Source organism: Vicugna pacos, unplaced genomic scaffold (genome assembly GCF_048564905.1).
Source record: "Vicugna pacos unplaced genomic scaffold, VicPac4 scaffold_21, whole genome shotgun sequence".
NCBI lineage: Eukaryota > Metazoa > Chordata > Mammalia > Artiodactyla > Camelidae > Vicugna > Vicugna pacos.
Window position 1 is genome coordinate 11,966,070 of NW_027328742.1, and position 26,376 is coordinate 11,992,445.

The window sequence follows — 26,376 nt, forward strand, 5'->3', positions numbered from 1 at the left end:
TCATACTGTATAGCATAGGAGACTACATTCAATACCTTATAGTAACTTATGGTGGAAAAGAATAGGAAAACAAACATATGTATGTTCATGTATGACTGAAGCATTACGATGTACACCAGAAATTGACAATGACATTGTAAACTGACTATATTTCAATAAAAACACATATTTTAAAAAATTTAAAAGGATGCTTTAAACCCAAACTTGCCTTCCCTCACAAAAGGTATACATTTCTAAGAATACTCTCCTTAAGTTAAATCTTCTTGAAAGTTGTATTTTAATTCATGCTATCTCACTACATAGATTCAATCTAGCTTTTATAAACACAGACATTATTTCTATCCATAGAAATAAATCTCAACTGCCTTCATCTGGATTGTCCTTCATATACCCATTCAGTTTAAACTTGAAAGGCATAATGACAGTCCCACACAGAAATATATTTATTTATAAAGCTATGACCATTAAATGAAGTGACCATGCTATAATTAATACTAGTCCTTACCACAAGAACAATATCAGTTTATTTTCCTAGGAGATTGAGGAAACATTTTTGAACACATAGATTGAATTCTAACGTCAATTAAATTTTGGAAATCTCATTAAAAACTGTACTCAATCATCTGGTAACTAACTGTAACACTTTTTTAGTAGGACTATTTTTGTGCCTCATGCCCTGCTTTGAAGCAACAGAGAAGAGTATTTAAGTTTGATATATTGGAAAGTTCCTTTTGCAAGCTCCCCATCTTAATAACACAGACAAATCATACCACTTTACCAATTTAGTAATTAATAAGACAAATTACAGAGCAAAATAAAAAGTCTATACCTTGGAAGTGAAAAAGGATAAATGACTCCTCCCTACCTGTCCAGTTTTTTCTTTAGTATCTCCCTCCTCCACATACGAGTGTGTCTAAGCAGGCCAAGAACACATAATAATCATAAAATAACATACCCTGGGACAACCAGGACTTCAGAATTTCCAAAATCTATCATGAATATTTGTATCAGTGCAACTTCGTGGACTAAGTATTTGGTTGGACTACGTCTTCTGATATTTTCACTTCCTATTGGAATTAATTCAGTAATAGTTCCTCGACACCACATTCCATTTTCAATACTGTTGACAAATATTCTTGCACCTAAACAATGAGGGAGATGAATCATTATCAATGTTTATGGAGAAAAACACCCAATAACCTCTAAGTTACAAACATGTACATTAGTTTCACCACTAAGAAGTCTTAATTCATGTATTTACTGACGACATACAGTGAATACACAGCCCCTTGTCAAATGCTATGAGAGGGATAAATAAAGCTAGTATATTCTGACAGTTTCTGTAATACAGAAACTCATGAGCTAGACAGGGAGGTAAAAACAAAGAATACAAAGTCAGCAGTCCTTTACTGAGGACCTGTGTTTTATGAACTGTAACAAAGATGAATGAGACCATGCTGCCTCAAGAAGCTCAAGAAAGGAAAAGAGACAGGCAAATTAAGTTACTATAATACACTATGCAAAACATTAAAAGAAAAAAGAACTTCTAGCCTTTTGCATGTACACACACATGTGCACAGATACATGCATGCTGAAATTTGTAACATACTTCTTTGGAAGCATAAAGGAAGAAGCAATTACCTTCCCTCAATTAAAAGTGGAGTGAGAGTAAAGGAACCAAGAAAGGCAGAGTGGGAAAGGCCAAAATTAAGAAATGTACACACAGTGGACTTCAGAAAAGGGGAAGACGAACCAAGGACGTAGCAGCAGAGGAGGGCCTCATGGAGGCATCAGATGAATTACAAATAAATAACCAGGAAAAAAAAGATCAAGCCAGAAAGAGGCCCGAATTTTTACGTTTACAATGGGCTCAGCAACATTCTCAATACTTTGTGTGTGAGTTCACCTCCTCCCCACAACAACCCCATGAAAGTGGTCTTCCACCCAAATGTGTGAGGAAAGTAGGCAGACAGAACCTCGTAGCTACTAAGGAGAGGTAGCAGGTGGTGTTGGAGGCCATCCTTTTAACTAATTCAGCATTAGAGAGAAATTTGGTATGACCTGGTCACAGATTATATACAAAGATGCTCTATAATCCCCTCTGTATATGCTAATAAACACAGGATAGCTGAGAGGCAATTTTAACTTCTACCAAAACATTAGTTTGGCCTTGAGATTGTCATCAACCCTTTTCTTATGTTGCTATATACCACATGACCTATATTTTTAGTTTTAAACTACATGCTATTAAAACATTCTTTCTTGCAGTAGGTGAGATACAAGTCTACTGGAGCTACTTGTTAGTCCTTATAATGAAGAACATAGGTAGGAAAAGGGAACAGGGGATACTCTGCTAAAGCATCGTATCACATTTCTTCCCTTACCAACCACTTCTCAAAAGATAAATGAGTATTTAAATCATGTATATTTGCCTTGAAATAATAATTATCCTTGACAATTTAAAGCAAAGGATGAATTTCTGGCTTTCTTAGCATATTTTCTGAATCTAAACTGAGCTTTTGGGCATATATTAAATTTAAAGAATTATTTCCAGCCATAAAAAAATAAGTTTAACACTACACTTCCCGCTTTAGATGCTCATAATTTAAACCCTGTTTTTTAACTTTTAAAATTATTATTCATTTTTGTTAGTATATGATGGTTCTAGTCTTCTGATATTCTGAAAAAAGACACAGACAAGCTGGGAATTAATCACACTTTTAAAGAACTACTATATAAAGCTAAACAGATCATACAGTACTTTCTGGTATCAGTTATATGCAGGTGTTGACCAATGTTAGCAGAATGAGAAAAATGCTATAATAATAAGTCAAATCATAGCCTCATCTTATTATAGATACACCATATTTAATCCATGTTATAAGGGAAGTATTTGTAATGAAAGTTTAAATTACAGCAAATCACATACAGCCTTAGAATTAAGATGGGCTGATTAAGTGTACCTACCATGCTGTGTGGCCCAGGAAGATATTTAAAAAATATCTCACCTTACTCCATAGTGGAGTGTTTGTGTACCTCATTTGACAGTCTATTTTAATATTTAGTTAAGTTATCTAAATAAGTTAAATAAAATTAAACTTATGTTAAACAATTTCAAAGCCTTTTACGCTTGTACAAATCTGTATCACAAAAAAAGTCCATATGGGTTGGCCAAATATTACAATATTTAAATAAACTTCAGATTTTAACTTGGAGTAATATTTCATTACCTAGCTCCAAAATGTCTGAAGGATCAAGGTGTAAACTCTTATTGCAAAACTGGTTCACCTTCTTTTCCAATACTGTTGCATCTTTTATTTGTGAATACTTCCGAATATAGAAGTGGCAAGGATGTATTACATGGCTTACAAAAACTAGCTCTGGAGAACCTGGATAAGAATATTTAAACCATATTAAGAAACCAAAAGTTAGGAAAAAATTCACTAAAAACAGAATGCAATATCCTCTAAAAGAATAATAAGTGTCTTGTAGCACTGCAAACTCTAGAAGACCTAGGCCCCACAAGAGTCCAAACGATAAAACAGTAACTAGACTGATAAAACAAATAGAGCCCACTTTCACAGATTTCTTTTGCAACCCGAACCATGAACATTTTATTTTACTTGTAAAATGCGTTAAATAAATGAGCTGTAGTTCCTGTGGTAGTTAGGTTCTAAAGTCAGAGTATGTGCTATAACTCTACTGTTTTACAACAAAACACCAACGTTTATTTATAAATATAATTGGAACTTGGAACCCCCTTGATAATGATTAGGTTTCCAGTATAGCTCCAAATCTCCTTTAAACTGTACTAAATCAAAAGAACCAATAATTAGCTCATAGCCACTCTGACTCCTAAATCTTGTCAGGCTGGAGAGGTATGAAAAAAATGCCTGGGAAAGCCAACATATTGAGCAGCAATTGAGGGGAAGATGTGCATGTTTTGGTGGAAGCAAGGGTTGGGTAGAATAAGACAGTGAGAAATTTTTTGTATATAGTAGTAATTAAGCCAAGTGTTTTTACTGATATGAAAAGATCTCAGAGTACAATGTTAAGAAAGGAATTAAAAGAACAGAACAGTGTGTATGGCATGCTACGTTTTGTGCACAAAAACAAAAAACGAGAACTAGAAAAATAATATCTGTGTATTTGTTCGAATATGCATAAAGAAACTCTGGAAGGGAAGAGGAGACTAGATGGAAAGAGAACAGGTTAGGGGAAAAGTTTCATGGGGTGTTTTAATATGTATACATTTAATTTTTGAACAATGTAGATGTTCTAGTAAATCTAGTAAAAATGTTTAAAAAACAAAGACTTGAAGGAATTGAAGGATAGATGATAAAAACAGAACAAACAGATCATTTTACCTATCCAAAACAGACTGCAAAGAAAAATACGCATACTGAGAATGAGGTAAAGAGATAAGCACATGTAACTGGGGAGATCGCTGAGAGAAGTGCTATAAATTTCAGAAATATTTTTGCCAATAACAGCCAGAACTTTAACCATTAAAAAGGAAGACGTTTTACATATCAGTAAAATTCATGTTACTCATGGCCTCACTCTTCTTAAGAGTTACTATACATAAAGTACCTGCTTTTGATCCAAAAGGAGATTTCTTCTGAAGAGGCTTTTTTTGATATTTAGGTGTCTCCGTAAGATAATCTGTGCAGCATGCTTCATCAAAATAGGGAAGAAAGACAACTGTATTAATTTTATTATGTTGGCAATGGCACACTTAACATACTGTTTAAAAAGCTGTACTTGAATTGGTAAAACACTGGAGTGGCAGGACCCCCTGTATCAGTAGGCAAAATACTGATAGTTTTCTTAACTCACTGAGTTAATCAGTGACAATAATCATCCAGTGGAAATGAGAGAAAATAGCGTGTCCTTTTTTATGTATCCAAAATATTCTGGAAAGTCAACCAATGAAACAGACTGGGGGGGGGGGGTGGGGGAAGGAAAAAACCGAAGTGGATCTTGAAAATGGCCCTGAAGAAGACTGACGGGATAATTGCACACAGCGTGATCTCACTCTGGTGCTGATGGGAGACACCACTGGAAACCCAATCAAACAGCTGTGATACATTTAAAATGTGACCACTCAGATGCTATTGTACTCATGATAGTTCATTTTATAACAGGAGGTATCTCAGAACAAAGATTTAAGACATGGTCTTCTTAAATTTAAGGACAAAGTCACAATCTCTCACTTATTTATAATATTTTCATCTTTTTTTTGGCCTTTTTTGTTTTGTTTTGTTTTATGAGGGGGAGGTAATTGGGTTTATTTATTTATATTTGGAGGAGGTACTGGGGGTTGAACCCAGGACCTTGTGCAGGGTAAGCATGCACTCTACCGCTTGAGCTATAGCCTTCCCACTATTCTCATCTTTTATATGGGTGGAACACTAAAAAGTCAAATACTCTAATCTTAAAATTACATCTCAGAGCTTAGCTAATATTCTTGAATTAAAAATAAAAATAATCTGAACTTTAGGAATGTGACAGTAGAGGCATGGAATCAATAGGTGTTAACTCACAGTGAGGTGTAAGTAACAAAAACATGTTTAAGTACAGGGACAAAGAAGAACTAATTTTGCCTCTAATTCCAGACATGATACATTATTTCTTTGCTTTTGTATTTTTACTCACTTTCCAGGTTTTCTTCAATAATTTCTTCAATGATCACATCAGGGCTGGATCCCATCTGAGGTAAAGCAGCAGTGGTTTTAGGGGATGTTGTTGCAACAATCTCTTTCTGTGGCTGGAAGTTTTTTGCTTCTAAATGCACATTATTGGTTTCCCATCGCAAAGTAGTTGGTGGGGCTTCATTAGTTAGGACAGAAATGTCAAACTTTTTCTTTTTTAGTGATGGTTGTGTACGACTACAAGCAAATTCCTTTTTATGATTATTGTTCTTTAGAACATTCTGTCCAATTTCATTTTCTTGAGGATCACATCTGTTTAAAAATATAAAGGCTACTTTAAGTCATTTGATAAATTTTTTATATCCACCTTCAAACCGTTTCCTTTACACCTGACAGTTAATACTGTGACATGTGCAGAGTTAGTCACACAGGTGTCTCACGGGTTTTTAACAGCTTTATTAATGTATCATTTACACACTATCAGATCCAGTAATTTTTACTAAATTTACTTGTGTAACCATTGCAATCTAATTTCGAATATTTCCATTACCCTAAAAGAAACTTTTGCCCATTCTCAAGCAAGCCCAAGGGTTTTAAAAGGTCAAGAGGTAAAAATCAATGAGAGGCTGAAGAAAGAACCTGACATAGTCACATCACAATGATTTGATCCTAAAAGAACACTGGATGTAGTTTTTAATTTCAATCCATTTTCAAAACTGACACATTGTAACTGACTGTACTGGAATAAAAAAAACTGTTAAGAACTCTAAAAAAAACCAGCTTCAAATTTTTATTTGGCTTAGGTATTTAATTTTAAATTATGTTAAGATTATTTCTTTTAATTCACTGAAGTAAAAATAAAGTATAGGAAGCAGTGAGGGGTACAATCCTAAGCAAATTACTAGAAACCTCCACCTAGGCTAAAAGTCACCATTCGTTTGAATACTTTGGGAATGACTGTTCAACAGTCACCAACCTACAGCTGATTATTCACTTTGCTCCATTATTTTTCTGTCTTCTTTACAAATCCACACAGATTTGGGCTCTCAAGTATAGAAATTCTATCAAAGAAATGAGGTTGAGTCGCAAAAGTTTTAGTTAACTCATGATAGATTCAGTTTCTTCACAGATCACCATTTAAGAGCGATTTCAGAAATAAGAACTAACAAAGCCAACTGGAATCAGCACTGACCTATCTTATCTGTCTCTTAACACACACTGAATAAAGGTCCAAACACCTCCTGACAACACACATATGTACACAACTTTGTAACTGAAACATTTCTTTTCACAACCAACTCTCATCTGAACTTTCTGAGACATTTAACACCATCAACCAACTCCAGTCTCATAAACCTCTCCTCTGACTTCTAGAACACCACTCTCTCCTGCTCCTTCTCAGTTTTGTTTTGTTTTTTGCAGGTTACCCTGTCCCTAATTTAAAATTTATTATTTTTCGAGGGCACTGTACTTGATCTACTTCAATATTTGCTCTCACTGGGCAAACCGATTCCTTTATTACCACCTGTAAACGGTAGAGGCAGGTCACAATGATACTTTCCCTAAAAACTAGGAAGAACTTTAAGATTACTCAGAGTTAAATTTGAATCAATACAAACTCTTACAGAGACAGAATAGCATCTAGGATTAAAAATAACTGACAGTCACCATATTCTAGTCATGAAAATATCTAGATGCATGTAATGACTGGAAAGGATGATTATCCATGGAAGTGTAAAACGTCAAGTCACAGAGGAAAACGGGGGCCAGGGCTCCATGTACGGGGGATGATGACTTGAGACAAAGTCCTCTCGTAACATCCTCCCTGTGGGGCAAGGGCTGCAGCATGCTGTCTAGGACTGATGCAGTTCAGTTATTTGATAAATCTTACTCTCTTTATTCCCAAAATGCTGCAAACAAAGCAACCTCTGATGATTTGGCTTCTTGTGTCTGTCTGGATGTTGGAAGAGAATGCCAACGTGACTGTTCTAGTTCCCGTGGCAATTCTATTTGCCCCTTAATTTAATAAACTGCACTCAATTTAATAAACTGGCACTCTTACAAGAGTTTACTTGGCTTAGACTAGATCTGCTCATGCCTGTTTCTGAGCTGATGAGGCTGTGGGTGGGACCCCCATTAGTTTCCCAAGGTGATGAATGTGGTGCTTCTAAGGGGATGATTTCCCCAGGAGACATACCACCTACAGCTGGATGAACTTACTTTCTTCTGCAGGGGGTGGTTTCTAAAGTATTTATATTTGGACTACTCCTGAGCAAAGAGTCAAGTCCAGAACAGAACCTCTTCTTAAGTTTCAGCACATACGGCCTACTTCCCTCTGGACATTTTGCCCTAGAGACACAGTAAACCACAGCAACCACATACCCCACTATCTCCCCCTCCCAACTTCTTTCTTTCCTGTGTCCCAGCCTTGGTGGATAACACCACAGTCCACCAACTTAGTCACCAAAGACAGACCTATAACTCATCGAGGACGCCTCCCTTTTCTTCATTCCTCACACCCAACAAACTACTAAGTTTCATCACTTTTCCCAACTTAACATTTGTCATTATCTATTCCTCTCCAGTGCTCTACCTATGTTTGGTTTCTCATCATTTGCTGACACTATCTATATAACAGCCTAAACCATCCTTCAGCTTCCAACCTCATGTTCTTCCAAAGAATCCTCTCAATGGTCACTAGAGTTATCTTTAAGAAATGTAACCTAATTCTATTTGCTTTCATGCTGCAAATCTTTCAGTGGTTTTCTATTATTCACAGCTGAGCTGTCCAACAGAGCCTTCTGCGATAATGAAATGGTGCAGTGCTACCCAATACAGCAGCCACTAACCACACATGGCTGAGCACCTGAAATGGGGCTAGTGCAACCAAAGAACTGAACTCTTCATTTCATTCAGTTTTAATTAATGTATGCTTAAATTTAAATGGCCACATGTGGTTAGTGGCCACCATATTGGATAGCACAGGTCTAGGAAACTAAGTGCAGACGCCCCCGCACAGCATACAAAGTCTAGGATTTAGCCTCCATGTACCTTCTGCCATGTGGTATTATACATGCAGTTCCTTGAATGTAGTATGTTATCTTCCTGTTAAGATACCTGCCTCCCTCTCCAACTGCTACTCATTTCTCATGGACGAAGAAACATAAAATCTCCTCTTTCCAAGTCCCCTGTTACCTACCCCCTGCCCCAAGAGCTGCTCATGTCCTTCCTTTGCAGCTCCATTAAATTCTGCATGTGCAACTTTCACAGCAATTACGCACTTCGTTACAAGGGTCATTCTCTACTTAGTGCAACTTCTCTGCATAAATCTCAGTACCTGGGGTATTAGTACCTAGCATAAAATCAGTGTTCAATGCTGGCTGAATGAACGGCTCTCAAAGATGATTCAGACACGTATCATTGAGTGCTGATTCCTTCTACGTCTTTTAATTCTTAAATATCTTACACAGAATTTAAATGATAGAAACCACGCTGCCCTTTACATTGTTTTTCAGCTTTTGACTCACAAGTACTACACTAAACATCAATTTTTCTGTCCCTTAGATAATATTTCTGTCCCTTAGGCCATGTCAGACACTAATGGCATGTTGCTATTCTTTTAAATACTTACTTTGTTGAGTCTTCAAATTCAATCTTTCCCATAGTGTTGAACATACAGATGATCTCACCGCAATTCATGTTCAACCTACAATTAAATACTTCACATAAAAAAATGTTCTAATATAAGTTTACTACTTTCTCTAATAAAAATTAGTTGCTGACATTAAAAACTCCAAAATACAGAACATTTAATAACTTTGTAATTTATCATAAATTACTTATTTTAATTTAGTTGCTAACTTGGGAAACATTTTTGAACTGAATTATCAATCAATAATTGCTTGCTATTTTAATAAATTTAGGCTCTAATACATCTTTATACTTAATTATGATGTTCTCCTGAATTATAACTTACTTGGGAGAGTTCCTTAGTTTTAGAGAGCTAACCTGTGACAATTCACTCTCAAATGTTAGCTTCAAAGTCTGAATAATCTAGAATCAAAAGAGAAGTATCACTTATGTGTGCATTTTATTTTGTTATAAATACTGTTGAAACAGAATGAGATTTGAGAAGCAAAACTATACCCTTTAGGTATTTCACTAAGTAACATGCTTACAGTTTGATCTTAGGCAAGTAAAATGAGGGATGCATGTAAGTGTCTGTGACTCCCCCAACTCCAAAATTTAAAATCTCTTGGAGATACGTATTAACAGACAGCAACAACACAGGACACTAGTTAATAAATGGAATATAGCTACACAGTTCCAGAGGCATTTCTGATCAGATTTATTTTGCATCTGCATTGCTATCCTCATGTTTTTCTTTTTTTCCCCCATCTTCTTAACTAGACTAACTAGGATAAAGACCAAATTTTACTACTTTTTTAACTTCCTAATGCCTCACATGTAATACACAGGAATTGACGATTACTGTTTTTAGAACTATAGCTGGAGGGAGGCCTGGCCAAGTGAGATGGTGGTAAACTCTTCTCCTTTAATTTGCAGTTCAAGACTTTAGAGGCAGGTAAACCAATGGCTTCTATTTTGTACCTCAGTTCAGTCCAAACATCTCATTATCTATGGGTAATGAGGCCCTGAGGATTCAAAGACAACAGAGTAGGATCTATACCCCAAGGGAGCAAGACAGAAATTAGCAAAGAGGACTGATGGTTAACCTTGTCCTGCCAACGAGCGCATAAGAAACATATTTCTCTCTCTGCACAACTCCAGGCACATCACTAGAGGACAGGATAGAGTGAAGCATCCTGTCTCTTGACCTGCACATCTTGGGGTGGCAGGCTGAGAGAAAAACCTGAATGGGATCTTGGTAAGTTTTTAAGCCAAGAGCTGACAATCATACCTAACTGCTTATAAAAGGAAAATAGAGTCCTATTTAATTTGCTACTCTTACTTGTCCTCATTTTCTATTCTAGTGACCTAGAAACAACTCTAGATTGAGGGTCACCCTACTTGTTCTTGAATCGTGTTACATCATTTCCCTGAGTGATAAATAATATAACAAAAGTCCAAACACATTTATTAATGTTTGTCTTAGAATTCAAACACCTAATAATTCTAAACTGATGCCATTACAAGTTAGGATAATCTGAAAAACAAATTTTTCTTAGGTTTTAAATATCATATTCCAAAGTAGGTAAAATAAGCTACCACAGAAATAATTCACATGAAATATTAAAACTACCTGATTCAGGTCACAGTATGTCCTTAGAGAAGGTGCCGATTTTAATTCTCTTGCTATCTTCATAGCTGCATCCAAATCATTTTTTTTTCTCCTCAATGTAGCTCTTAGCCATCATTACATTTGATAAATAATCACCTGTATTTCTTACTACTTCTTCACACAGGTTCTTTTTCCTTCATTTACGATAAAGTTATTTTTCAGTATTTCATAAACATTTTTATGACAGTAAGTTTACAGTAACTCAACAGTATTGAAAAGATAATTTCACTATTTTGTGAACGTAAATAAAGTAAGATTATTAAAAGGGGCATTCAGTTGAACTAAAATGTATTAGAGTGGAAGCTGTGTGCATGTAACTAGAGAAAAATCAGCCTCTGTAGGAGGACACAGTTATCATGTCACAGAGACAGCTGTCAGAGCTGCATAGTAAGATAAACCCTGGATGATTCCACCACCACTTTTAAAAGTAGGAGGAACCCTGGCCATCTTGCTGTCATTTGTGCCATTACATCAAACACATTCTGTGCTCATTTCTCACAAGAATCTATCTGTACATTAAAATATTTCTATAAGTAGATACATATTACATGAACTTAAAATGATATTTATAAATACTTCACCAAACCAGAACTTAATTAACTATTATCTTCAAAGTAATCACTCAGGAAGCTTATAGTATTACTCCTTCATTACTTACCTCATTTTACTCAAGAAATTTTCTGTGCCTATGTTGCAATTACTTTATTATGGAAATAAAGATATTTTGCACCAAAAATTATAGTGTCTAATTGCTCATTTTATTCATCAAACAAATGAGTAAAATGATTTCCTCAAAATCAAATCTGGCCTCCAAAAAGACTCGGCTACACTGAACAGTCTGAAAAGGAAATTAAGAAAACCATTTACAATAGAATAAAAAAAAAAAGAATATATTTAGGAATAAACATAACCAAGGAGGCAACAGACGTGTACACTACCCAACACTGCTGAAATTAAAGAAGGTAAACTAAATGCAAAGATCTCTCATGTTCATGAATTAGAAGACAACACTGTTAAGATGTCAATACTACCCAGAGCAATCTACAATTCAAAGCCATCCTTATCAAAATCAGAACAGAAAAACCCATCCTAAAAGTGACATGGACTCTCAAGGGACCCCAACCTTCCAAAACAATCCTGAAAAAGAACAACAAAGTCGGAGAGCTCACCCATCCTGATTTCAAAACTCGCTACAAAGCCACAGTAATGAAAACATTGCTCTGCTGCCACAAGGACAGACAGACAGACAGAGAGCCCAGAATTAAATCTTCACATATATGGTCAACTGAGTTTCGACAAAAGTGCCAAGACCATTCAATGGAGAAAAGACCATCTTTTCAACAAATGGTACTGGGAATGAATGACGTTAGGCCCTTTCCTTACACTATATACAAAAATCAGCCCCAAATGACTCAAAGACCTAAATGTTAGAGCTAAAACCATAAGACTGTTAGAAGAAAACACAGAGAGGAAGCTTCAGTATTAGATTTGGCAATGATTTCTTGGATATGACACCAAAACATGGCAACAAAGAAAAAATAGATAAAACAGACTTTATCAATTAAAAACTTATTTAGATCAAAGAATGCTATCAAGAGAGTGAAAAGGCAAGCCACAGAAGCAATGTTTTCTTAGGTCAGTCTGCCAAGGCAAAAGAAATAAAAGCAAAAATAAACAGATGGGACCTAATCAAACATACGAGCTTTCGCACAGCAAAGGAAATTATAAACAAAACAAAAAGACAACCTATGGACTGGGAGAAAATATTTGCAAATGGTGGAACTGACAGGGTGTTTAATTTCCAAAATATACAAACAGCTCTTACAGCTCAACATCAAAAAAAATCAAAAAACCCAAAACCCCAAATCAACAATGCAATAGAAAAATGGGTGGAAGACCTAAACATACATTTCTCCAAAGAAGACATACAAACGGCCAACAGGCACATGAAAAGGTGCTCAACATCACAAATTACTGGAGAAATGCAAATCAAAATCACAATGAAGTATATCACTTCACACCAGTGAGAATGGCCATCATCAAAAAGTCTACAAATAGGGGGAGGGTACAGCTCAAGTGGTAAGTGCATGCTTAGCATGCAGAAGATCTTGGGTTCAATTCCCAGTACCTCTTTGAAACATAAATAGGTAAACCTAATTACTCCCCAAATAAATAAATAAATAAATATTTTAAAAGTCTGTAATTATACAAATATAATAAATGCTGGAGAGACTGTGGAGAAAACGGAACCCTTCTACAACTGTTGGTGTGAATGTAAACTGATGCAGCCACAATGGAAAACAGCATGGCAAGTCCTAAAAAAACTAAAAATAGAGTTACCACATGATCCAGCAATCCCACTCCTGGGCACATATCTGGAAAAGGCAAAAACTCGAATTTGAAAAGATACATGCACCCAATGTTAATAGCAGCACTATTTATAGTATCTAAGACATGGAAGCACCTAAATGTCCATCAACAGATAAATGGATAAAGACAATGTGACACACATACATACATAAACATATATATATATATATATATATATATATATATATATATGTGTGTGTGTGTGTATATATATATATATATATATATATATATATATGGATATTACTCAGCCACAAAAAAGAATGAAATAATGTCCTTTGCAGCAATATGGATGGACCTAGAGATTATCATACTAAGTGAAGTAAGTCAAAGATAAATATCATATGATATCACTTATCTGTGCAATCTAAAAAAGTGATACAAATGAACTTAGTTACAAAACAGAAACAGACTCACAGACACAGAAAACAAACTATGGTTACCAAAAGGGAAAAGGTGGAGGGATAAATTAGGAGTTTGAGATCAACAGATACACACTACTATATATAAAACGTATAAACAACAAGGACTGACTGTAAAGCACAGGAAACTATATTCACTAACTTGTAATAATCTGAAAAAGAATATATATATAACTGAATCATTTTGCTGTACGGCTGAAATTAACACAACATTGTAAATCAAATGCACTTCAATTTAAAAAGTCAAAAAAAAAACAAGCCACAGAACAAGAGAAATTATCTGAAAATGATATATTTGATAAAGGATTAATATCCATAATGGATACAGAACTCCTACAACCCAGCAACAACAAAACAAATAATCCAATTCAAAAATGGGCAGAGGACTGGAATAGATATTTCTCCAGAAAAAAATAAGCAAATGGTCAATTGAAAGGATATGGTCCACAATACCACTAGCTATTATGGAAATGCAAGTCAAATACAAAATCAGATACCACTTCACATCCTCAAAATGGCTGTATTTTAAAAAAGAGAATTAACAAGTGTTGGTAAGGATGTGGAGAAACTGGAACTCTTATGCACTGCTAGTGGGAATGTAACCTGTGTAGCCAACTTAGAAAACAGTTTGGTAGTTCTTAACAAGATAAACATAAAAGTACCCTGTGCCACTAAACTGTACATTTTTAAATGGTTACAAAAGTAAACTTCATTATGCATATATACCACTGTTAAAAAATGTAATAAAAATGTATGCACATGACCTATCACTTAAAATTTTATAACTGAATATTAAACATGAGATACCAACAACATTGAGGAATAAAGAATATGATTCATTCATCGTGTATTGAACCTATGTTCTAGATATCCTAATTAGACTAAAAAAAAATAAAAAGAACCCAGATCCAAAGGGGCAAGTACCATTACCAAATATATTTCTTACTTTTATGAGCCTGCCTCTTGAAATACAAAAATGTGATTAAAGATTATTTAAGCTCTTATATATCAAAGTTTTAAAAAAGGATGGCTATATAACAGTATGGTGGTATTTGTTTAGAAATGAGTATTAGAAAGTATGTTATTATTTTCTGTGATGCAAATAAACACAAGAAAAAATGATGAAATTACGTACCAGAAAGAGTATGTTTGCATTTTCCCAAGTATGCTGAATTCTACAACGGGATTCAGAATTTGAAATCATTTATCTATGCTAACTGGTTTAAGAAAGAAATTATCTGAACAGCTTTGGATCAGAAGGCAAATAGCCAAAAAAAAACAAAAACAAAAAAAACGCTGCTCTTCATTTTGAAGCTGTAAACATCAGCCTATAGGGACCACCCATAACCTTCCAAACTAGTTTAAAAGTTACTCATTACTTTAATCTATGCAAAGGAATAAAATGACAAGTTAATGTTAAAAGCTTCAGTTTCATTGAGTCTATATTTTTAACTTATTACCTGGAATCAAGAGAAGTAAAAAGCTGATCAAACTGTTTCTCCAGAACTTCTATAAGACTGACTGTTTCCTCTTTTGTTTGACTGTGTACGTGTTCGAGCATCTGGGAAGAACATAATACAAAGATATAATTTGGTATTTCTATTTTGGAGGAACTGTACTCTTTAACATAATTTTGAAAGTAAAAGATACTTTTTGGACTTTTCAAAATAACAACACAAGAGGAGATTAGATGATAAAAATGGACTAATTCACAAGGTTAAACTTTAAATCCTGGTACTTGTTAGCAAGATCACATCTTTTTTGGCAAAAGTTTTGATAAACTGGCAAAAAGGCCTAGAAAACCCACTAAGTTTTCTAAACTTCTTATCATTTCAATCAGTACAGGAAATGAATCGTTTTGGATAGCTGAATTTCTCTCTGGTAGGATTCCTTAAATTTATAAAACTTAAAATGTAGTATTAAAAATATTTGAAATAAAGTGTTAACTATTTCACATACTTCTTCATATTTTCAAAGAATCACTGCTTGGTATCTGTGACCTTTTCTTCTTCCAATTTCTTTTTGGAATGGGAATATCTACCTATGCCTATCCAACCAGTGTATTTTAGGAGATAATTTATTAGTTTCACACATTCACAGTTGGAGAGGAATTTTGCCCCAGCATGAGTCATTCTCTGAGTCTCACCTATACCTGATTTAGAAGATACTTAGATGAGATTTTGGAGCTAGAGTTGACGCTGAAATAGGTTAAGAATTTGGGGTATGTGAGATGGGATGAATGTATTTTGCATGTGAGAAGGATATGAATCTGGGAGGGCCAAAGGGCAGACTGCTATGGGTTGAATTCTGTACCCCACTCCCCTTTCAGATTCACCTGTTGAAGTCTTAACTCCCGTATCAGCTATAACCCTTTGAGTGCCTTGGCTGTGAATTTGCTGCTGCTGGGTGTAAGGAATTTGTTCCTTCTCAATAAAGAAATCTCTCTCTCTCTCTCTCTCTCTCTCTCTCTCTCTCTCTCTTGGGTGACAGGGTTAAGGAGAAAAGAGCATAAGACTCTGTGTAACGATCTACAGCCAGATAACACGCAATGCTAGAAAGGTGATCTGCAATGCTTCCAAGACAAAACTCAGCTCACAGCAAGCGGAAATCACAGCTCCTTAACAGAGCTCCAATTTCAGCATGCTGCTAGCACAACAATGCTATGAGATTACTGCTAGCAGGCCATGAGAGGTGTCCATTCTTTTGTATATTTCTCTTATCATTTGATAGTCATACTTAATAACTGAATGCTAAGCTCCAATTTCAGTGATATTACATCCAAATTACACAGTTAAAGAGAACATGCCTTAATTTATGATAGAATTTAATCATTCAAAATGCTTACTTTTACAGCAATACTTAATTCTTCAAAATTCTGGCCTGCTATCTTCAATGCTTCATCAATTTCTTCCACAGTTTTAGTCTCCTAAGAAAGGGAAGGGGAATATACAAACACAAAGTATAGACATAGATGCTTAGATACAACATAGCAGCTGCAAACGCATCAAGCTACCATTGCGGTTACAGACCCACTACAGAAATCAGAAAAGAAGCAACAATTAACATTTTAGTTTTGGTGATAGCATCCCAAATTTCTTTTAGGTACCTTTTTGGAAAAAATGGAATTATGTCCTACAACCATTTTGCATCTTAAAACTACCTGAAAAATTTATCATGGCAATAAATATATATACATAAAAAGTAACAGTTCTTAAGAAAAAAAGATTATAATTTGGCTATGTTAAGATTTAAACAATGAAGGTGAAGACAGCGCTCTGTCTTCTCTCCCAGCCCACTAATGATCCCCTTAACAAAAAGATGCAATACTTCATTCAGCAGTATTTTGGAGTTTGTCCTGTTTCTAGTCTTAAATTAGAAGAATACATTATTTAAAGTGATATGGAGTAGTAACAGGTAAAACTCAATCTTCCAACAACAATTACACCATCCTTTCAGTCACCGATAAAATACCTGGTAAATCACCCTTAGAATTTAGAAACTTGCACTTTATACAATCTCACAGAATGTGAATTCAATAACTAGGTTCAAAAGGAGGAAGCTACGTGCAGGTAAATATCAAGAGCACTGACAGAGCTGGTCAAAGGCAGAATGGGCTAACTTGGGAGGAAAAGAGAATTGCTGAAAACAGTTCAGAACAAATCAAGAGATTCAAGCAAGGGAGTATAGGTTTACCTCTGTTACCTTCATGTTTTCAAAAGAATCTACAGTTATAGGAACCTTGAGAGAAGAGGAAAGTGAAGCTACCAGAGACAAAGTAAAAACGTCTGGCCACGTGTCACTTGATGAATAACATTCTTCATACCTCCATTACAGCTGATGGGTTCAGAACAGTCCCACGTGTGAAGGCTGAATGTTCTAAACCAACAGTTAGCCGGTCAGCAGTCTTTTTAAAGTCCTGAGAACAGTTCTTTATTCTGGAAAATGTCAAGTACATTTATTTTAAATACCAACATTAATATAATGGTTTCAATCCTCTAGTCTGATTTTTACTCTCTCTCAAAAATAATTCAGGGGGAGGTTATAGCTCAGTGGTAGACTGTGTGCTTAGCATGTACGAGATCCTGGGTTCAATCCCCAGTACCTCCATTAAACATAAATAAATAAATAAACCTAACTATCTCCCCACTCAAAAAAACTAAAAAAATAAATCATACCATGACTTCTAAGAACACTTAACAGTGGGCTCTCAATTATCTATGGTAAGTAAAGACAGGGAAACCATGACTAAATATGCTTTCATATAAAACTTAATTTTAAGCAAGAATTCAATTTCTTAACAAATTCCTAAAAATAATAGCTTACAGTATAAATTGTGCTTGAATTTCCTAACCATCTCTCCTTCTCTGATATTTTTTGGTAGACATGTTGATAATCCTTTAACTGTCTCAAGCTCAATTATTTATATACACAAATGCCAGCTATTAAAAAATGTACTTATAGGCCTAGATAATGTATATAAAGGTAATGAATTTACCAGATAAGTTAGTTTCAAAGAAAAAGTAAGCTACATTTCTTGAGTACAGATGCTAGAGTTTTTGCCTATTTTTATCTTTATATCCCTATGTTAGCTAGCACACAATAAGCACTCAGTGTTTGTTGGATAAGTAAATCAGAAGCCTATGACACTTCATGGAAGAAACTATTATTAAATATGTTACTCTCATAGAGAGAAATAATAGACTAGATAATTTTTAAACATTCTATTACTTAAAAAGTGAACATTCATGTTCTTAAAAACATATGTGAATGCTTTGGCCATAAGGAGTCCATTATTCAATTCCTGTTTCAAAATATTAAAAGACAAATCAGGAAGGAAACACATCATGTATCAAAAGATACTTCTATTTTAAAAGATATAACCATTTAAACCAAATTCTACTGAAATTAGGAAATAGAGGAGTTTCTAACATAAGTATATTTGACATGGAGAACTAATTTTAAAATGGTAATTCAGAAAAAAACTGGGGTACCTAAAACAGATTCATCTACTTCTGAAAATGAAATTTCACTTTGCAACCATATTCAATATTATATAGATCTAGACAAAAGTACAATCAAATTTGATTTGGACGATGTATAAAAAGAAAGATTCATACAGAAGCCCACATTTATATTTTCTCTTGGGAAAAAAAAAGGATAATCTCGCAACACTGGGATGGTCTTAACACAAAGCAGTAATTGGCTGGAGCTGAGTACAGGCTACCTCCTTTGGAGTGGGTAAACCTTCTGTCTGCTACAATCCTTAACGCTCATTTAATGTCAGTCTGTCTCACCCAGTAAGTCATCTGCTAGATTCCTGTAGGTGTTCAAATTTGTTATGGCCACTGACTCACAGGAAGCCAAAAAGATTCCTGAAGTGATTACTCTATTCACTCAGAGCCTATGGAGGAAGTGACCGGTGGAATGCAAATACAGCAGTTGGGAGCAGTACTGGTATTCCATGAGCCTGAGTTTCACCTCTGGTTCTGTCAATAACCAACTGCTGGACTTTAGCTAAGTGGTTATGCTACCCAAAGGAAAAACTGTTCTGTTGGTTTCTATGCATGCATATAAATCTGGACAGAGAAGCTACAGCAATAACATGAAAAGTCATGACAGTCTAAAGGATTTTGGATTTTACCTGGATAGGTAATGAAAACCATAGAGCAGGAAAGGGTCTGAAGTCCTAAGGAGGTAGCCAAAAGAGACTAAAAGAATCAAACAGGGTGTAGAAATGGAAGATAAATTATAAATATGGGTGATATTGTGGAAATAGAATCTTCAGGAGGTAAGATGGATGAGATATGAGGAACTGGGTGATCTATAGATGTTTGGGCCAATAACAAAATTGAAAAGTTTCAAATGAGACTGTTCCTTGAGGGAACCCTATATTTATTTTATTTCTCATATAACTTACTTCCATATTAAATATGATTTAAGAAGTTAAAAGTTATACAAAAATATAATTACCATCTGAGTAGCGTCTTGGTAAATTAATAAGAAGATTCTTTGACCCTTAAAAAGTTGCAAAGTCAAACTTCACCATTTTTTAAATCATGATTCATTCCACAGTCAACCCTAAATGTACATTCGCCTAGGATCAAAAAATGATTTTCAGAAAAACTACAGCAAATGTCAAAATATCACGGTTCTTCGTCTAACATTTATAAAATGTTTACTCTGTGTCCAGCACCAGGGATGTAGAAAACAATAAAATATGGCCCTTGCCATTAAAGGGGCTTGTAGACTAGAAGAAGATGACAAATATAAATAAGTGCAATTAAAAAAAAACACAGGTGCTCATCTCCAGCTGGAATATGTTAAAAAAAAACTTTGCATACTATTTCAAGAAGAGAATTTATTAATACATATACATGTAAAATCTTACACAAGAATGGAAAAATGAATAAAATAATCTCAAAGTTATCACTTTCTATAAATCACCTCTCAAACCACTTCTTTTCAAAATCCTGCATTGTATTGTACTCATACTACTGTTGAGAATCAATAGAAATGTACGTTCTTATTTTTTTCCTCCATTATCTTCTCACTCAGCACACTAGTTTTTGCTGAAGTCTATTCTCAGCTTCTCTTACTCTGATGTGGCAATCTTGCATTCTTTTCTTTCCCCACTTTAAATAAGAACAAACTAATGCTGCTTCTTTAGGAGTTGGAGTCTCCATTTCATTTACAGCTAAGATAACTTACAAACCTAAAGAGCAATGTATAAACAATGGGTTACAAACACTAATCTAAGAATGACATTTTATCAATAATTCTAAAATAACTCTTCGAGAAATATGTTAAACTTCAAACACTAAAATAAGTGCACACAGAACATACTTTTTTGGCTGCAGTTTTTCCATAAAAGACTCTTCTTTAATATATCCATCTATTGGGCAGTATCCTTGTTTTGTATTTATAGTTGTAGCAACCTTAGGATAAAAGATGAAAGTAAGAAACCAGAAAGTCACTCAATAAATTCTGTTTATCCAGAATTCAAAAACCTAGTGTGTCATCCATAGATAAAGTTGAAAATAGCTCTAAAGATCCTGAAATCCTCTTTAAATCAAAGAAAAAGCAACATTTACATGTTTTTATCCTACTTTATTTTTTTAAAAAAATCATTTAATTGGCAATTAATTAAGCAGAACATTAACTATACTTCACTCTGCTACATTTCTAAAGGAAATACTTGGAACAATACTTTTAAAATTCACTGTAAAATTTTTACAATGCTATTTTAAGGTACGTACAAAACTCTAAAACACTTGGGAATAACTATAGTAAGAAAAATACAAGCTCTAAGAAAAGAAAACAAAAAACTTTATTGGCAGTCATAAACAAGAACTGAATAAATGGAGAATTAGGTTAGGGTCTTGAAGACAAAGATTTAAAACCCTAAAACACAACTGATATAAAATTAATACAATTCTGAAGTTCGTATGAAAACATAATGAGCAAGAATATAAAATTTTTAATATAACATTCAGTGGAGATTTATCCCACCAGAAAATAAAGCTACTGTAATTAAAACACTAAGGTAGTGGCACAATACAAGTCAACCCTTGAACAACGCAGGGCTTAATGTGCATGTAATTTACAGCTGGCCCTCTACATGTGCGGTGCTTCTGCATCCACGGATTCAACCAACAGCAAACCATGTAGTACTGTAGTATTTATCTACATAAGCGGACTTACACAGCTCAAACCTGCACTGACCAAGGGACAACTGTAAATGAATAGAACAGAGCCCTGAAACAGATCCACAAATATATGGGAACTTCATATAGACTATAAGGGGCATTTCAATTAAATAGAGGAAAGATTGATTATTCAATAAATCATGTGGGAAAGTCAGCTAATTATTCTGAAGAAGAAAGTCACGTACTCACATCATATAAAATATAAAGGGATTTAATACTTACTTTTAAAAAAAAAAGTATTGAAAAAAAAGTACTGTAACTCTGAGATGGAAAATCTGCCTAATCAAAGAAAACCTAGAAGCCACTAAGGAGGAGGAAAAACAATTCAAGGAGGAAACATTTCTGAATGGTAAAATGTAATAAAATTAAAAGTGAAAAATTGGGAGAAAACATTTAAAATACACAGGACAAAGTGTTAATATCTCTATCACATGAAATAGTCTGACAAGCTAGAAAAAGACAATTCAAAAGAAAAGTATGGAAAGGACCAAAAAGGATCCGTTAAAAATCCTCCCAGAAGAGGAGCTAAGAAGTCAACATATGAAAAATTGCTCAATTTCACTAGTAGTCAGGGAATTTCAATTTAAAACAAGGAGATACCCACTTTTTGTCCATTAAATGGTCAAACATTAAAAAAAATGGACAAACTCAAACACGGATATTTTTTAGACCTGGAAACTAACAGAATCTGCAGATAAGATTTTTTTGGTGGGAGTGGGTTTCAAGAATTGTGCAAAGATATGGTGAAAAATTTTGAAAACCACCTAAATGTTTTATCATAAAGAGATTAGTTAAGAATTACAGCTCTTATGTACCATAGTTTATTATATAGTCTTTGAAAGTACTGCAGCAACATGGATGGACCTGGAGATTGTCATTCTAAGTGAAGTAAGCCAGAAAGAGAAAGAAAAATACCATATGATATCACTTATATGTGGAAACTAAAAAAAAGACAAATGAACTTAATAACAAAACAGAAACAGACTCACAGACATAGAAAACAAACTTATTGTTACCAGAGGGGAAAGGGGGTGGGGGGAAGGGATAAATTGGGAGTTTGAAATTTGCAGATACTAACTACTATATACAAAACAGATAAACAACAAGGTTCTACTGCATAGCACAGGGAACTACATTCAATATCTTGTAGTAACCTATAATGAAAAAGTATGAAAATGAATAAATGTATGTATCTGTATGACTGAACTATTATGGAGAGATTGACACAACATTGTAAACTGATTATACTTCAATTAAAAAAAAGTAATGTAGGAGACTCTCATGAGAATAGGTTAATGCTGCTAAGAAAAATAAAGCAGACTACTAAATGCGATAGTCTCTCATTTAAATATATACCTCTGGCGGGTAAGAGGATGTTCTGGGAAGGTTTTAAGTATAAGGTACCAAAGATAGTTATGTATTATTAGGTTATCAGGGTAAAAGTGTTACTTTAGGAAAATCACAATGGAGCAATTGTTATTTTTAAGAGTGTCCCCTCAGAACTGAGGACTAAAACTTATATTTCTATCTGCCTCTTCATTTATGCCCTTTTGGCCTGGCATTTCATAGTAAGAGCTTAATGTTACTATCAACAGATTTGATACAGGACATTTCTTCCAGAAAATTTAAGAAATTATTAAATACAACTGATTTAAAATATTTCAGTTAAAACTGTGTAAAGATTCTTAACTTCTAACATTTTTTTTTTCACTCTAGCATCTCTACGAATGTAAATTTGATGACACACAAAGGTTGAGGGGCAGGGCAAAGTTCAAAATTTGCTTGCATGGTATTGGTGTGGAAAATGCAGGTACAAATCTGAAAGGAATATTACTTCATTAAGATAAAAATAAATAGAGGCAATATTCCACAAAAATGTCCAAAAAAGTCAAAATATATAGGCTAAGTGTATAAACTTAACCTTGCATTCCCTTTGATCACTTTGAACAATCATAAAGTGGATATGAACAGCTTATCTTTTGCTAGGTTCCTTAGACTCAGGAGCAAAAATGCAAGTTTTTAGTTCCTAACTAAAAGTATGTCTTATTTCTCCAATATTTTCACCTTTAACATTAGGTTGTAATGCATTCAATATGAAAGACTAAAACTTACCTCACAATCAGGGCATATAATTGTGCTGTATTCTTCAGTTACTAACAAGCACCGTTCACAAAAAGCATGTCCACACTGAAGTTCATGATGGTGACCTACAGATGAAATTTTATTGTGAATTAAACTTTGCACAATTTGTTAATGTTGAATGTTCAGTATAATCAGACGGAAAGTTAAAGGGGATTCTCTTGTATAGGAAAAGGTATGTAGTTTAGTTGGAAATGGATGACTTATTAAACGAAATTCAGGAGAAACAAAACAGGTCAGAAGGAGGGAGAAAAATGAGAAGAAAAACCAGGCAGAGCTATGTAATATTGTTTGCATTCATTTAGATGGTTATTTAGCACCTATACTTCTTCAAATTTGACATCTCTTATAATCATATAAAGTGCTCTCACATACTTCATTTGATCATTGTAAATTGCATGGCTAAGAAGGCTGGGAATATTTTATTCAACCTAGGGATGGGTAAACATTTTAGTGATCTGGGGTAAATGGTATAATCTAGACTCCAATCTAGTTCTGTTTCCAAGTCTAATGTTCTTTCTACTTGATCATACTGCCCTCTGCTAATTTGTATTTCCCAACCTGTGATGGGACAGAGAGGGCCAATTTGAGACACTGGCAAGACCATTCTCTTCATGATCTAAGACACTGGCAAGGACAGAAGTCAGATGCCACTAATGTCACACACACATGACTCATATAAAGATCATCTTCACAAACTTAGCATTTATGAAGGGAAATACCATAATCTTATCTTTGGAGTAGGGAGGGAATTAGTGTTTAATGGGTAGCATTTCAGTTTTGCAAGATGAAAAAGTTCTAGAGATCTGTTATACAACAATGTGAATATACTTAACACTACTGAACTGTTCTTTTAAAAATGGTTCAGATGGTACATTTAATGGTATTTTTTTTTAAACCACAATAAAAAAGAAACCAGAGAGTGATTCCCCGACCACACTGAGAACTGGAATGCCAATGGCTCTATTGCCCGTGCCACAATCAGGATGTTGCAAATGATGTTGCGGCCAATTCCAGAACCCTAACCCCTGTGCCATGTTCACACCAGCAAGGTGGTCTTGAGTCTTGCCTCTCCTCTGTATGATACCGTAATTTTGATTGAAAAACCTAGTATCAAGATGTTAATAATCTAAGTAGAATTTGGAGTTTATCATAATAAGCATTCATTATAGCTATGTCACTTTCACAGGTTGTCGTTTTAAAAGACTTTGCAAGAAAAAAAGGGAAAAAGAAACTAGATAAAATTAGTCACCATTCACTATAAAATTAGTGTTCTTGCTAATTTATATTATAATAATTGCATTCTTTTGATTAAAAAAAGCTTTAGTTTTAAAGCCAACTGAAACATCTGAAGCTAGCTCACAATCAAGCTAAATTTTAAAGCTCGTTTAAATTCCAGAGATAATGTTACTAAAGAAATCAAAACTATTTCAATTGTTTTACTTTTATAAGGTTTCTGGCATTGTACAAAGCAAAATAACTTGTGCTGCATTACAGCTTACAGCAGTTTCACAACTTTGTATGCACGGGCACTATCTTTCCAATTGAGTACTTCTCAGCATTATAATAAAAATGTATGGAAGAAGCAGTGATTTTAAAATGCCATGTTCTAAAACTTTTCTTTGTAATACTATCTCATTCGAATAATGGCGATTTTCTATGCAACAGCAGTGATCGAAATTTGGGGTAGGGGAAATTTGGCTCCCCACCGAAAACACAACTAACCGACTTTTCCCACTCGCTCATGTCTCCCAAATGGAGTCCGTCTTGGAGGGACTGAGAAAACTGACTTTCCCTTCGAAAGTGCAAAGATTTAACAGGTACACAGCGTAATAAGGCTTTCAGCAGCTCCAGGAGTTGCAATTCAACAACTCGCCCCTGGCAGAGACACAGCGCCGTACCGCCTTTCCGGTTACATTAAGTAACTTGAACCTGTTCCACCTGAGGGGAGTCTTGAGGGAGCGAATCAAGGGCGCTCGTTCCCTTGCCGCACAAGGTCAGAACGCAAGACGCACAGAAGTGAGGTGCTGTCTGCCAAACCGAGCCGCGTGCCCCGGCCCATCCCCAACGTCCGTTGTGTAATTTTAGAAACATTTCACAGTGGTCTATTCGTTACTACAACAAAAACTACACAAGGAAGCCATGTTCCGTTGCTTCACCACAGGATGACGGCTAGGGCCTCACAGCTCCCCTCTCACCGACCTGCGAACCGGCCGGTGAGGAAGGGGCGGCGCACGGGGAGGCTGGGGGTGAGGAGAGCCGCCCTCGCCCGTCTCAGCGCGTCCCAGCCTCGCTCGCCTCGCGGCCCGCGGGCTCCGGGCCCGGCCTCGACCCGCGCACGCCTCGCCGCCGCGGCCACCCCACCCCGCCCCGCCCCCGCGCGGGCCGCGGGCTGACCCTCAGGCCCTCACCCGACGCTCCGGGCGCCCTTCCTCCACACCGGGCGCACGGGGCCTCCCTCGTGGCCTGGGCTCGGGCTTGCCTCTCCACCTGCCCGCAGGAAGACGGGCCGCGCCGAGCCCTCAACGCCTCAGCCGCCATCGCCGCCTCCTCAGGCTCGGAGGGCGCCCGCCGAGTGCGGGCCGACGTCCCTCGCGGCAGTGGCCAATCACCGGAGGCGGCGGCTCCAGAGAGCCAATCAGGGGCAAGGAAATTGAAGCCCCCCTCCCCCGGCCAGCGGGGCACGCGGGCTGTTTCTGTTTTGCAGCCCTCGGAGAAACGATGCGCGAGGTGATCAAAAACCGTTTCCCCGTCCGATCTTAGTCTGAGCGTCACCGACTTGG

At 35.7% G+C, this 26,376-nt stretch overlaps 1 protein-coding gene across 1 annotated transcript; it reads right to left on the reverse strand.

Annotated features, from left to right (window-relative positions):
• Positions 1–419: 419 nt before the first annotated feature.
• LOC140694459 (RING finger protein 17-like) lies at positions 420–26,148 on the reverse strand. Its single transcript, XM_072957704.1, is given in 14 exon segments — positions 420–1,142; positions 3,231–3,389; positions 4,594–4,677; positions 5,659–5,966; positions 9,286–9,360; positions 9,631–9,707; positions 10,918–11,004; positions 11,006–11,090; positions 15,209–15,309; positions 16,594–16,674; positions 17,572–17,683; positions 20,592–20,683; positions 23,567–23,661; positions 26,005–26,148. Coding segments are annotated over 14 exon segments (1,689 nt in total). The 5' UTR covers positions 26,135–26,148; the 3' UTR covers positions 420–939.
• Positions 26,149–26,376: the final 228 nt, after the last annotated feature.